A 14,633-nucleotide genomic window follows, 5' to 3' on the forward strand; every position below is an offset into this window, starting at 1 on the left:
TACTGTAAGTCGACCACCATCGGTGCAGCGTTGGGCGCGTCGGGGTGAGTGGTTGGGTGGTTGTGTCGCCAGGTGTGGGCGGAATGGAGTGGATGGTCGAGGATCAAAACAGACAACCCAACGAGGAAACGCGCGATCACGTGATCCACCAAGCTTGAACAGCGGCACAGAAGCACGTTCGGTAGCTCAAATAGCTCAAATCACAGACATTTGAATGACGGAATTAATGGAATCTACCTAGACAGACGTTTTCACCGTCAAATAATCGTTGAGAGCTGGAATTCGGCCCCCGTGGGCCTAGCGATTGAACATGCACACATTTTGGTATACTTCAAGTTCCTACTACAGCACCGAGAAGCAGAGTTGCCCTAGAACGATAAATGCTATGAATAATAATACACAGTAGCTGAAGTGACCAACCCTTCAGACTCGTCAATCCGAATCGACTCTTCTTATCTTTGTCTAAGAAAAAAACCAATCATCGTCTGCCCTAAGCATCATTGACATGTGACTTGGATTGCATCACCCAAAAAACCACAACAACCCGGTTTTCCTTCCCTCGATCCCCTCCACACAACCATCTTCCTCCACTTTCATCTGTTCCCTCGATTCTATTTCTTAACCGATCTTCTCCAAACCAAGAAACCAACACAAATCATTTTCGCCATGGCCGACTCGAGCGATGTGAGCTACCCGAACACGGGCAGTAAGGTATGGAGCACAGCAGTCCGACTCCATCCACGACCGTCAAATACAGTGTTGCTGACATGCCACCCGTAGTGATATTCCCTCCTGTTGTCCTCTCGAAACCTCCGTGTTCCCCAGACTGACCCCTGATCCTTTCTCCGTCGCTCAGGCATCCGTGATGTGGTGACCAAGGGTAATGAACTCCCTCCGGTGCGGGGGGTCATCGAGGCAGTACAATAGTCTGACTTTTTTCTTGCCAATAGGCCCTGTTGTAGACAATCTCAAGAACGAGGCCTCCCGGACGACCGACGAGCTCCGCGACTTGAAGAACTCGCGGGTGACCCCTTCGACCACCACCGCTACCGGGCAACCCTTGACTCGTATGTTTTCGCACACACCGACAGGCTTGACCGGGGGAGTTGGCGAAACTAACTTTTTCTTCAGACTACCATTCTCTGCTGTACAGCCTCCTGAGCGTAAGTTGACTCCGTGGCTCCAGATTTTAGGGGCTCCCTGCTAACGGAACCTCTGTGGATAGTGGGAGCAACCTCGCGCGACCGCCGTGTCCTACGCCAGCATTGTCGGCTTCATCTTTGCCGCCCGCTACCTGCCTCTCCTCCGCTGGGCGTTCAAGTTCCTGTACATGTCATTGGGATGTGAGTTGGTCGCGTGACCACTTTCCGAAGGGATGTGCGATTAATGATTCTGTAGTGACCGCCGCCGTCGAGCTTACCGGCCAACTCGTTCTGAAGCAAGGCATTGCCAGTTCGTTCCGTCCCCGCCGATACTACACTATTCCCAAGGAAACTGTGGAGGCCGTGCTGGAGGACATCGAGCAGCTCGGAGACTTCTTCTTGATTGAGTTCCAGCGCATTCTGTTCGCCGAAAATGTCATCCACACGATTGCGGTACGTTTCATTTGGTTGTCATGAGTGATAGAAAGATTCTGATTGTCTACAGGCTTTCGTGGCAGCCTTCACTGGATACTGGCTCATCCGTTTCGTTCCGCTCTGGGGATTGGCTTTGATTGCACTCAATGTCGCCTACTTCGCTCCTCTTGTCTACATCAGCAACCGGGAAATCATTGACGAGCAGATCAACAATGCTCAGTCCATCATCAGCTCCCAGACCAACCAGCTGAAGGATCTCGCCGGCGAGCACACCTCGCACGCTACCGGCTTGATGAAGCAGTATGTCGGAGACTACAGCTCCAAGGCCCAGGAATACATCGGCCACCGCAAGACTTCCTCCCCCGAGATGACCAAGGCAGCTCCGGCCCCTGCGAAGGCGCCTGAACCCGCCTTCGAGCCTGCTTCCGAACCCCTGATCAAGACGCAGGACTTTCCTGAAGCGCCCTCGGCCGAGCCCGTCACGCAGGCGGTGGAGCACCCAACCGAAGAGCGTGAGCCTCTTTTGGCTGTGTAAAGCAGCTCTCCGGCCACAGTTCTAGGTGTGGGGACGTTCTTTACTGAGCTGTGAGGAATTCAACGGCTGCCCAGGGGATCGGCTTCCTCTTTTGGTTGTTGATTCTCAATGAGTATGCCGTATGACATGCTGGATTGTTGTTTGAGTTGTCCATACTTTTTGCTTCTCGGAGAACTGGATTTCTTTCCAAGCTCCGATGGTGGATGGATTCGCGTGTACGATGATGAAAAGTGCAGGATTCTGGAGCGATGAACTTTTTCCCCTTTCATATCTCTTGTAGTCCTTGTGTTACCTTTACCTTTGGACCTTCACTTCTTCTTGACGTCTTTATGTGTCTATCCGTCTTCTTTTCCTTGTTGTCTATTTTTTCGGGTTGATATTTTTCTAATGGAACATTTTCTGGCACGAATCAGGTATTCTTCGGTGATACTGACCTTCCAGTATATAAGCAAAGACCTCCCCCACGGGAGCTGTCCATGTTTTCTTTGTACGAGGGCAACTCATTTAGGGGACTAACTAATCCACCCGTCCGGCATTGTGATCCCTCCATGACTGCGGGAATAGCTTGACCCCGCCAACTTGGGCAATTGTTCAATTCCGGGTCCTGCAAGAAGCCTCGGTCCATCCGCCTAGGTCGTTCAATTTCACTCTTTGTACGAGCCCGCCGTTGAGTTTCACCCCGGTCCACGAAGCCCGTGTCATCGCCGCTCGCAATTCGGGCTGGCCTGTTACGGTTCTGTTCCTTGGCTTCGAAGACTTGCCCTGTTCAGCATCGCCCTCTCTATCACCAAGCTACCCCGGATTCTTCGTTGCACAGTGACTGCTGGGCGATTATGATCTGGCTATTGTGCTGCTTGATTGGGCTTTTGTTGGACGGCCTCGGGATCTGCGGGACGTACGGGCGTGCGAGAAACGCCATGGTTGAATCCGGGGGTGTCAATTGGCATAGCGAATGGAGTCGTGGCCAGGCTTGCATATCTACACTGAGAGATTTGTTAGGGGCTCGAGTCTTTTAGGCTACCTTGTCAATACGCTCATGGAGCGTTTTTCTTTGCCCCATGGATTGCGTCGCGAAACTGCATCATACAAGCCGTCTATCAATAGGCTCGCTCCTCAGAATTCCAACTAGCGGAATATCTCTTGTTTTTCTAAAACCTACCAGACCGCCGAGACGAAATGAGCCTCTTTAGCAGCAACCATATTGAGGCATTCCGCTTCTCTACTCCCTTTCCAGAAGCCGAGACTCGGAGACCTTCATCTTAAAATGATGCCAGCGGACGCGCACTGGAAATGGGCTTACCGCTCTTTTGGACCTGATCCATCGACCAACCATCATCGTCGCGCTGTCTTAGACATTCCAAACCAGCCTTTTTTTCTAGGCCTATGCCCATCGGTCTCAGACGCGCGGCTGAAGTTCGGGATCTTCGCAGACCGAATCCAATGCTACCTCATTCGATTCCAGGACGATCGACTGGGCTTGCTTTAGAGAACATAGAAGCCCGGACGGATTGTATAGCGCCCGCGATATCTGCACCGTTTATGCTGTGCATGCAACCTCGTTGTCCCGGCTGGACGCCGATTGGTGGTAAACCCCCTGTGCCTGTTTAGAAGCCCAAACCCGACTGCATCGGAGGGTGGATACAATGGGGATTGCAGAATGGACTGGTTGAAAGGAATCCAGGGTGTTACTATGGAAAAGGCCGCCCACGCAACCCAAAACAGGACAAAACGGGCGATCTGGATCTTCAACAGACCTGCCGATTCTCTGCAGAGAAGCATGCATAGAAGATCCTTTGATCTCTCCTGGCAAGCATCCATGTCTCTGATCCGCAATCCCTGAGACTGGCCTGAGAGGCATCTTACCGAGGCTTTACTTGGACTAAGGTCATGCAGTTGCAGAGCGATCAGATCAGACCCGTCATTGTCTCTCAGCGTACCACAATGTCATGATACGTGGTTTGCATGAGACGACTTCTCATGACGGCATGTTGCTCGGGCCGTTGAAGATATTAGTTTGCTTCTCCATGAATCCCTGCTACTTCACAGTATCTTTTGACCAGGTCAAAAGTTTATCTACCATTCAATGAATACAGACTCTTCCTACTGGCTCCCACCGCCGATTCAGGTCGTCTCCCTAAGAGGTGAAGCTGCAGCCTTCCGTCCTACCAGTGCAAGTGGCCCTGCGCCTTGCCGTGGTCTCAGACCTCTTTGATGCCCGTACTCTAAGCCACAGTGAGGAATTCAAGCTCTGATTGGGTGATGGGTGGCCCTCATATTGCCCTAAGTGCTTCGGAAACCGAAGCCGGCCATTTGACAAGGGATATATTGAATAACCTCCGATCAACACGTGTTAGGAAGGGGAGACAATTACTCCGATGAGAACACAACTAGGACGGGGGCTTTTGGTATACTGTGAAGCAAATATTGAGACTTCTCTCTGGGGTTTCATGTTGGCCAGTCTTGAGAAGCCCATCTTCTGCCGCCTGCTGCAGTCTGTTTGCATGCATTGAGATCTAAAAGGGTTGAGGCACCAAGAGACAACGAGATGATCAAAGATAAAGGATATCCACATGCTTCCAGAGGGGACAGATCTTGGAGGTCTGGGTGACTGCAGCCAAGGAGTGAAACAAGCGATGCCTCGAAGGTCAGAGGCTTGAATGTCTCTCATTTCCTCTTCTTCAGCGGAATGAATGACGGGAATCGATGACAACATTCGCACAGCATAGCGGTCAGTCCATAGTCCAACCCTCATTTACGCTGTTCCCCAAGGACTCGGCTCGCTGGCCGCATCAGGAACCCATCGTGGAGAGAGACAAACAGCCCAGTGTGGCCTCGTCCAACGTCAACTGCCTTGCGTCTCCTTGTGATGCCTGGGCGAAGTACCGGTGAGGCCATACCTAGCATGCTAGACACTGAGTGTCCTAGGGTTCACCGCTGGGCCTACAGCCTCAGGCCCTCGAAAACACCGCGTTTCCAGGACGATTCAGCGTAGTCTTGCACAAAGACATCGGGGACAAACACGGTCTGTATACGGTCTGAAGCATTTCCTAAACAAAGCTGAGTCGGTATCAAACTGGGGTTTGTGCCTTCACAACCAACCCCTTGTCTTGCATGGTTAGCTGGGACTCTCTTTCATGAACACTGGGTCTTCTAGAAAAGCCTTCTTTCCGTGTCTCACCCGCCGAGAAGAAACATTAATCTTCTTCCTTCCCTGACCTTGGGATCTCTTCTTTCCACCTCTCAGAGAGACTGGACTTTCGCTCTCTCTTCATCTCGTACCCAGTGTTTTAGATTCATTTTACCTTTTGGATACTCCAGCCATGGCTTCCATCAAATCTTTGCTAAATCCCCTTCCCGAAATTCCTCCACTTTCTCCTCCTGCGCCGTTGCTGGCGAGGACTCCGCGTCCTGTGTCTTCGACTCCCCCTCTGGAAAAGAGGCAGAAGCTTGCCAAAGATGCTCCCATATTCACTCGTGGTCGTATCCGTGGCGAGCTGCGCTATCCCCCGTATGAAGAGTGTGATGTCGAGTTGGAGAGAATTCAGCGCGAGTTCAAGCTTCATCCAACCATGGGCAGCATCGCTGAATTTCCTCGACACATCCCCTACAGCAGTGACAAGAAGAGTTTTCAGCAGCTCACTGGCAGAGAATCATTTGAAGGTGCGCGATACCACTTCTTTGTCCTTTGCTTAATTAACACATCCCCTAGTATTCCAGTACACCTTCCAGATGCCTGGTGAGGAGAAGGTGTGGACTGTGATGTGGGACTATAACATCGGCCTCGTCCGGACGACGCATTTGTTCAAATGCAATGGCTATTCCAAGGCAAATCCTTCCTAGCTTCGGCACTTGACCGCACTAACACCGATATCCAGACCACTCCGGGCAAGATGATCAATTCCAACCCCGGTCTCAAAGACATCTGCCACAGCATCACAGGCGGAGCCCTCGCTGCTCAAGGTGAGTGGTTTTTTTTTATCCCTGTACAATCTTCAGATTTACTGATTTGCTGTCGTTTTAGGATACTGGATGCCGTTTGAAGCAGCCAAAGCCATTTCGGCGACCTTCTGCTGGAAAATCCGACATGTTCTGACACCACTTTTCGGCTCAGATTTCCCTTCGCTGTGCATACTTCCAGAGGACAGTAGTCGGTTTGGCCGCATGATTATTGACCAGGATATCGTGAAGAGAGCCACCGAGACCGCAAACTACTATCGCTCGCTGGCGCTTCAGAGCGTACCATGTCCCTCCAGAGCAACCAGCCAGTCTCGACCCGTCCCCCGGTACATACGGCGCGACGACTATCCAAACCACTACCCAGCTCGTGCCGAAATGAGCATGCTCCGTCGTCACATCATGCCTAGGCCTCCAAATCGCCGGTATACGGGCAGTGTCAGCAGCGACTACGGCTCGTCCTCTAAAGTCTTGGACCGATACTGTGTTTCCCCTGACAGCCCTGTCCAGAACGTCTTCACTCCAGTCAACGTCCCGCGCACCTCGGACTTTGTTCCTCGTTCCCACCACATTTCGCCGATGGAAATTCTTGCGTCGCTGCAGAGCAAGCACAGAAAAATGCTACCATCGGCTATCAGCGAGGACGAGTCAGAGACAGACGCCTCGTCCTCAAATCTATATTCAGAAGTGTCACGCACTCCGACGGACTGGCTGTCTCCAGATGTTGACACGGCACTGGAGATCAAAGGTGCGTCTGCCGAAGATGCTGATGAGAGTGCCTTTTCGGACTTCACTTCCCTGGACGGAGATGTATCTCTTTACGACGACGGTGACGATGACTATCGTAACCCGATCGTTGACAAGGACACCACCAGGAAGCCCAGCACAAATCAGTCTGATGCTCGCACCGTTACTACTCGAACCAGTGGTCGTGTGGCCCCCACTTCCGTTGCCCGAGAGGTCAAGGCGGCCCATGCTTTACTCCACTTACACATGCAAGAGGCGATGGCTAGCGATACCGATGTTGACGGTGAGAGAAAAGAAGGTGCTCATTGCTCTCTTTTTGGATCACGCTCTCGCGGCAGCGCCAGCGGATTTCGGAAGAGACGCCGTGCTTCCCTCTAACCTGTCGACCTCTAGTTTCTGAGGTATGAGAGGGATAAGGTGTTGGTTGACTGCTCGTTTGGTTTGTTCATACACGGAGGCGTCTTTGGATGGACTGTGTTTCGGTTAATTTCGTTCTATCGCGCATAGACGGACGGCGTTGAATGGGGAATTAGGGTTAGAACTGTTGCTTGGTCAGGGATACTTTGCGCTTTGAATTATTTGCATGTTTTTAGTGGTATGCATTTTTGGGACATGCCTTTGCGTTCAAACTTTCTACTCCGGTTCAATTTGGAAAGAAGTTATCTATCCACATTGTCGCCATCTTCCTCAAGTCTTTCAAAGATTCCAGGTTTCTATCAGCTTAGAGCGTAGCCTACGAACGTTGGTGGAATTTATATAGAAATCGAACCATTTGAAATTGCATACAATGACTGGCTCTGTCTGGTCGCCATACAAAAGACAACAAATACAATTAATGAAATGATAGATAAAAAGGCAGAGTAGAGCAAAAATAAAACCGGCGCATTCCCGCACTCCTTCCAACGCCCACGGTCCAGTCAGTGACCGTCTACTCGCTCTCGTCGTCATCGAAGTCATCCGCGGACGCATCGTCATCATCATCGTCGCTCTCGGCTGCGACGGTATACGACTTCTTTGTCGTTGCTGTGCGGCGAGACGGACGGCTTGCGGCTGCACGGCGCGGCGGCGGTTCGTCATCATCGACGTCATCTACATCGATTTTGCCAGCGGGGGAATCCAAAATGTCGTTGGCCATAGCGTCGATGTCATCCTCCGAAAAGTCATCCACGATATTTTTCTTGGCTGCTGGAGTCTTGGCCTGCTTGGAAGCGTAGGCCTTGGCGGCTGCCGACAAGCCCGACGATGCCGACGTAGCCGCTGGCTTGGCAGGGGCGGCATCCTTCTTGGGTCGACCACGCGCCTTCGGTGCAGCGGCAGCGGCCTTGGACTTTGGCGCCGCCTTAGCCTTGGAGGCTGGCTTGGCTGGCCCATCATCTTCGTCTTCGTCTTCATCAGGGATGTTCATCACATCCTTGGACTTGACCTGTAGCGAACGGCGCGGAGAGTTCTGCGGAATGAGCTTGCTATAGTCCGTCTCGTCGTCGTCCAAGTCTTGACTCTTGGATGCTTTGGAGGTGGGCTTCAGGCTGGCACTGCTGCCAGGCCGGGACTTCTCGGAAAAGAACTGTCGCGATTCTGCATTGGAATCACCGCCAATTCCCTTGACCATCTGGCCGACATCTGCAAGCAGGTCATCGCCATTTTCGCTGTCCGAGTCATTAGGGGCGGTGTACTTGGCAGGCTTGCGGGCACGGCTGGTGGCAGGCTTAGATGCCTCCGACTTGGCAATCTCGAGAAAGTCATCGTCTGAGTCGTCTTCGACCTTCTGCTTGGGCTTGGCGCCTCGTTTCGCAGCTGGCTTGGGACGAGTCTCCTCAACATCATCATCCAAGTCCATCGGATCCACAGCTGGTTTGGCAGGCACCTCTTCCATGTCCACATCAACAACTTCTTCCTTGGGCTTCGGTTTGGCGGCCCCACGACTCTTCTTAGGAAGCACCTCCATTTCAAAGTCAAAGTCGTCTTCATCAGAACCATCGACAGCGGCGGGGGCAGATTTGGTCGACGACTTGTTGAGGAAATTCATGAGGCTATTTGTCGGTTGCTCCTTTTTCTTGGCTGCTGCTTTCTTCTTGGTCTTGGGTGCCCCGAAGTCCTCATCCGAGTCGTCCCCATTCGCCTTGCGCTTGCGCGCAGCTGCCCCGCGACCACCACCCGTGGCCAATTTGGCAGACACACGGCGGCCCAAGCCAGCCGCCTTGCGCTGACGGCGCTCCTCATCCTCAAGCTGGAAGCGCCATTCGTTGATGAACTCGTCCAGATCGCGCTTCCAGATGTCTTCCTTGGTCAGCTTGATGAGGACATCGACCTCGACCTCCTTGTCACCAATCTGGCGGCGCAGCTTCTCTACTCGTTCTTGGGTCAACGACCAAATGGGCATGCCCAGCAAGTAGTCATAAGCGCTCGACAATACTTCAGTGTCGGTGTCGGCTTCCTCGTCTTCTTCTTCCACCACCGGTTGGTCCTCGCCCATCTTCGCGGCGTCGGACACCTTGGGGAAGGGCTTGAAACCCTTCTCTTTCAGTTCAGCAACCAAGACCGGCTTCTTCTTCTTGGAAACCACGAGCTTGCCATCGATGATCATCTGCACAAAGCGCGCTTGATTGCTCAGTTTATCTAGCTCCCTCTGAAGCTCCGACAGCTGATGCTGCTTACGCCGCTCGTAGAACTTCAACCGAAGAGTGAAGAACTCCTTCAAGATATCATCGACAGAGGCGTACTTGGTGATTCGGCCCTCCGGATCGAAGGCGACCAGATTGGTTGTCGCGATAGTCTTGGACAGTTTGAACTTCTCCTCCAGACCATCCGACAGCGCGGCCGTCATATGCTTCTCATCAAGCTGGATCACAAAGTGAACCTTGTGGTGGGTATTGTAGTCTCTGTAGTCCTTGATGAAGGAGGGCACCTTCTCGGCCTTAATGATTTCCTCCAGCTTGTCCTTGAAATCCTGGGTCCAGGTTCGGATGGGGAGCTCGGTGATCTCGACCTCCTTGTCACCAGTCTCCTTGATGATACCACTGAACTTGTAACGGTCCCCACCTACAGCGACAACTTCGCCGGTGAAGCCGCGGAACCAAGGTTGCATTGGGGTGGGTTCCTCGCCATCCATCAATCGCTTCAGGTTGGTCACCACATCCTCGGGGCTGTAGTTTGGAATCGAGGAGCTCCAGCCAGTTCCAATACCGTCGGCGCCGTTAATCAAGACCATTGGGACAACCGGAAGATACATCTCAGGTTCGATCTTCTTGCCATCGTCTTCGTTGTAAGTCAGCAGCGGTTCGTCCGCCGGGTGGAAGATTTTACGCGCGAAGGGAGACAGTCGCGTGTAAATGTAACGAGCAGAGGCACAGTCCTGGCCACCTTGAAGTCGACTTCCAAAGTTTCCACTGGGCTCCAGGCAGTTGACATTGTTTGAACCGACAAAGGTCTGGGCCAGACCAACGATGGTCTGTTGGAGAGAGGTATCGCCGTGCTGATAAGCCGTCATACCGGAGACGTGCCCCGCTAACTCCACGACCTTCATGTCCTTCTTCAAATTGCGGCGGAAGCAAGTATACAGCACCTTGCGCTGACCAGGCTTAAGACCGTCGACAACCGATGGAATGGAACGTTGGTTGTCCGCCATACTGAAAAGAATGAGTTCCTTGTTGATAAAATCGGTGTAGCTAATCTTCGACACCGAGTGGTCCAAGTAGGTGCCGGGCTTGAACTGCCGAAGCCACTCCTTTCGTTCATCAGCCTTCTTTTTCGAGAAGGCGAGCTCAATGAGCTCCGGTTCATTTTCCTGCATCGTGTGGAACTCCTTTAGATGGCGATCAAGATCCCGGAAGTAAACCTGGGCATCATCGGTGGTGCTCGTACCCAGACCCTTGTAGTATTTGTGATCCCAACCGCGTTCATCCTTGTGAGTCTCAAGCCATGCCTCGTATTCAGGCATTGTGAAGAAGGACCGGGACTTGGTCGGGTTCTTGGGATCACCCTTCCAGACCTTGATGATGGGTGTGATGAACTCAATCAGGAACTCGGGGATCTTGAGCAAACTGGGGAATTGTGCTTGGAGGAAATTGATGAGCAACCCCTTGATGTGACTGCCGTCGTGATCCTGATCAGTCATGATCATGAGATGGCCATATCGAAGTCCCTTGGTTTCGGTGTACTCCTTCTTGTGCTGCAGACCGATGAAATTCTTGATGTTTTGAATCTCCTGGTTCTTAGAGATTTGGTCGAAAGAGGCATCCCGAACGTTGAGCAGCTTTCCGCGTAGAGGAAACACACCGAACAGATCCGGGCCTACGACTGCTCTGCCGGCCATGGCCAAGCCCTTGGCGGAGTCACCTTCCGTCAAGATCAGGGTGCAGTGATGACCCTCCCGAGTACCGGCTTTGTTGGCATCCACAAGCTTGGGGTTGCTCATACGCGAGCGACGACCAGTATCGCCCTTCTTCAAGATTTGATCGGCCTTCTTCTCCGCAAAATGCAGGATATTCGACATGACCTCCGTCTTGAGGACCTTCTTGTAGAAGTCTTCCTCAAGGACGCATTTGCTGCCAAACTGACTTGGCTTCGTGGTCAATTGTTCCTTGGTCTGCGAGGCGAAAGCCGGATTGACGATCAAACAATTAACAAAGATGAAGATGTGGTTTCGAATTTGAGCGCTCTTCAGCGTGGCACCGGTCTTGTTTCTCTTCTTGACCTGGTCCGCAAGCCGGTTGCAAATTTGGTCGGCAATGTAATTGACATGGGATCCGCCAGAGGTTGTGGCAATCGAGTTGACAAAGGAGACCTGCTGGAAAGCACCATCCGAGACAGCAAAGCCAATCTCCCACCGTGGATCTGGGCTGCAGGTGAGGATTTCATCCTTCGGCGGAGCACCTTCATCACCACGCTCCTTGCGGATGGCCTTGGTGTACATCTCCATGTATTTCTTGAAGGTGCGGATGGGAATACGAGTGCCGTTCAACTTGACATTAACCCCTCGTGCCGTACCTGCCAGATCGTAGACACGGCGCTTGACAAGGGCCTCAAAGTCATCGTCCATGCCCTCCATTCCGAATTTAGCATAATCCGGCTTGAAGGTGACCTTGGTGTAGTCATCGCCCTTGGCATCGGTGATCTTCGCTTTGCCCATCTTGGACATGTTGTCGGTCCACGTCTGCTTGTATTTCTTCTTTTGGCGCGAGTCCTGTGTCTCAATTGTGAACTCGGTCGAGAACACGTTACAGAGCTTCGCACCAAAACCGTTCCGACCACCGGTCACCTTCAGCTGAGTATCGTCATAGTTGGACGAGGTGAGCAGATGACCAAAAATGAGCTCGGGAACGTAGATCTTCTCCTTGGAGTGGATCTCGATCGGGATACCACGACCGTTGTTCAACACGCTGATTTCGCCTGTCTCGCGATTGATGGTCACGCGAATTTCGCTCATGCTGCTGTCATTCTGTTTGTTGTCGGCAGCGTTGACCACGATTTCGTCGAAGATCTTATACAACCCAGGAACGTATGAAACTTCACGGTACTCCATGGACTCTGTTTCGGAGTTGAATACCCACATCTGCTGATTCATGCGTTCAGTGGACCCAATGTAGGAGTCGGGACGTTTGATAATGTGTTCAAGTTGCGTGAGCTGGAACCCGCTGTCAGTTGCTAGTTCAACCACGATTGCCGTGACCGCTCACCTTCTGATACTTGTCCGATGCATTCTTGTTATCGGCGGCACCGTCTCCGAAAGACTCATTCTCCATGTCGGCCAGAGGCTTCGATCCGCCGCCTTTCTTGGCCGCTGGAGCCTTCTGGGCTTTCTTGGGAGGGGTGTGGGAGAGGAGGGAATCGGCATCATCATCGGAAATTTGGACGTCGGACACTTCATCTTCGCTATCTTGAGCCTTTTTCTTCTTTGGAGCTGGTTTTGTCTTGAGCGTAGTCTGTTTCTTTGCGGCGGGCTTCTTGGGAGCAGCCTTGGCCTTGGCCTTCTATACGGCAAAGTCTTGTCAGTAACAAATCACGCAGCACATAGGTGGAAATGCTCACAGGTGCGGGCTGAGGGACGAAGTCGGAGCTGCCGCCCTCGTCCTCAAAGACGGAATCATCCATAATGGAGTCATCCATGGCGAAGAATTTATTGAAGGGACTGCGCAAGGTGAAAGGAATGGGCCGGAAGGCCAAATCTAACCGTAGAAACGAACGATACGGTTAGAGGAAGGAAGTAAGAACTGGGAGATGAGTTGTCAGGCGCTCCCACTTGCTCTCGAAGTCGCAAGGAGGTGAGAGGAGAGAGTTGAAGAGATGGTGGTTTCGTCGCAGCGTGAAACGCGACGCTTCGTTAGCGGGCGGTGAATGGCATTGGCCACTCGGATCATCCTTCTTCCTCACCGCCCGTGTTGTGCCATCCGAATTGGGAAATTTCACAACAAACGGGGGAAATAGAAATAATCATAGGAAAGGAGACTTGGAAAAGACAAACCAAAGAGAGACAAGGGTGACTATCCAATATTCAGAGCCGCATGACGGTCAAGACAACTTTAAATAGTATAGTGGGGGTTCACTGATCTATATATCGCGACCCTGGCGCCAGTGACCGAGTACTACGCAGATGTCTAGTACATATCTGAACCTGTCATCTGACGACTGAATAAAAATGGAAGGTTCAGTTCCGAGCTCTTTTGACCCCTGCAGCCAACCCGCCGACAACTATGCATAGTTGACCATTTCCAGAAATGTAATGAAGGAGTAATACGTGCCGTTTCCACGAGAGACCTGACTAGATGGACTGCCAGTCGAGGCACATGCGGGGAGGTATGTATGTGATCGCGTGGCTTGCATGGCTTCTAATAGCACCCTCCTTGCATGGCTCGATCTATACTCAAGCACTGCGCTGACGCAGCAATTAGCAGCTCACCGGTCCCCACCATTGAATGAGAGCTATGACATCGAGCGAGCATCTACACTGAGCAAAAACTGGGCTAACACGGCATCCAGACATCACGGGCTAGAATTTGATGATGCCTCCCAACACCCCCACAGCGTTCGCCTGTCCACCGAAGGCATCCAAACATCACGGGCTGAAAAATTCTCCGAGTATGATGCCTTTGATCACCCGCAAATTTGGGGTTCTGTGCGGTGGCAAGGGTCTTTCGTTAGTCGTACGGGCAGGATCTCACTCGGAACAGCCCGAAGCTAGAGAAACCCCTTCCTGTCATGGAATCTCCCTGATGATCATGATCCCATAGAGGGCAGTCGTGATTATTGCCACCCCCAGAAAAGAGCAAAAATAGACCGTCAAGCCTATGCGTTGCGACGTTCTTGTATCCGATGAGTTTAAAGGGCTCGGGGCCGAAAATTAAGACCTGAAGATGTGCCCGCGTTCAAATTATTAGTTAATCATCTTAGAATAATACCGATAAGCCGCTAGTCAACTAGCGCGTTTGGCTATACAACCACACCAATGCATGGACCATGGCCAACCCGTTTTTGGGCTTCGCGCGACTGTGATCTCTTTTTTCCCTCTCGTCGTTCTTGACCGTTGAGGACCCCAGAAGGTTACTTGAGCATGACGTGGGCCGATTTGCCTCTCGCGATGAGGAATCTGCCCCTCGCCCCAGCTTAGGAAGAGTTTTGCCACCACTGCTGCGTCGGATGGAAAGCATCTCCAAGCTGAAACGGGGCCGCCAGGGGGCCCGTATGGGGTCACCAAATTTCCAGCACGACCCTTAATTTCTGGCCAATAGAAGGGACTGAAAACGAAAACCACCAATGAAATGCAGGATAGAATACACTAGTCGCCGCTGCAGTACCAGCGTGACCAGACCGTTGGCTGCCGCATC

General features: G+C 52.2%; 3 protein-coding genes across 3 annotated transcripts; 2 read left to right on the plus strand and 1 right to left on the minus strand.

Annotated features, from left to right (window-relative positions):
- Positions 1 to 666: 666 nt before the first annotated feature.
- On the plus strand, positions 667 to 2,112 carry N7510_009378 (uncharacterized protein; the record flags this gene model as incomplete). The annotated part of the gene is made up of 6 exons (XM_056981303.1): positions 667 to 706; positions 951 to 1,067; positions 1,132 to 1,163; positions 1,226 to 1,343; positions 1,399 to 1,595; positions 1,648 to 2,112. 6 exons carry the CDS (start codon positions 667 to 669, stop codon positions 2,110 to 2,112), a joined length of 969 nt encoding a protein of 322 aa, XP_056831512.1.
- Positions 2,113 to 5,432: 3,320 nt separating this feature from the next.
- N7510_009379 (uncharacterized protein) lies at positions 5,433 to 7,191 on the plus strand (the record flags this gene model as incomplete). The annotated part of the gene is made up of 4 exons (XM_056981304.1): positions 5,433 to 5,772; positions 5,822 to 5,937; positions 5,988 to 6,072; positions 6,134 to 7,191. 4 exons carry the CDS (start codon positions 5,433 to 5,435, stop codon positions 7,189 to 7,191), a joined length of 1,599 nt encoding a protein of 532 aa, XP_056831513.1.
- A 550-nt stretch (positions 7,192 to 7,741) lies between these two features.
- N7510_009380 (DNA topoisomerase 2) lies at positions 7,742 to 12,918 on the minus strand (the record flags this gene model as incomplete). Its single annotated transcript, XM_056981305.1, has 3 exons — positions 7,742 to 12,436; positions 12,489 to 12,782; positions 12,841 to 12,918. The coding sequence occupies 3 exons, from the start codon at positions 12,916 to 12,918 to the stop codon at positions 7,742 to 7,744; spliced, it is 5,067 nt and encodes a 1,688-aa protein (XP_056831514.1).
- Positions 12,919 to 14,633: the final 1,715 nt, after the last annotated feature.

The sequence above is a fragment of the Penicillium lagena genome (genome assembly GCF_028827675.1).
Source record: "Penicillium lagena strain IBT 129212 chromosome Unknown utg000006l_segment0_segment0, whole genome shotgun sequence".
NCBI classification, from domain to species: Eukaryota; Fungi; Ascomycota; class Eurotiomycetes; order Eurotiales; family Aspergillaceae; genus Penicillium; species Penicillium lagena.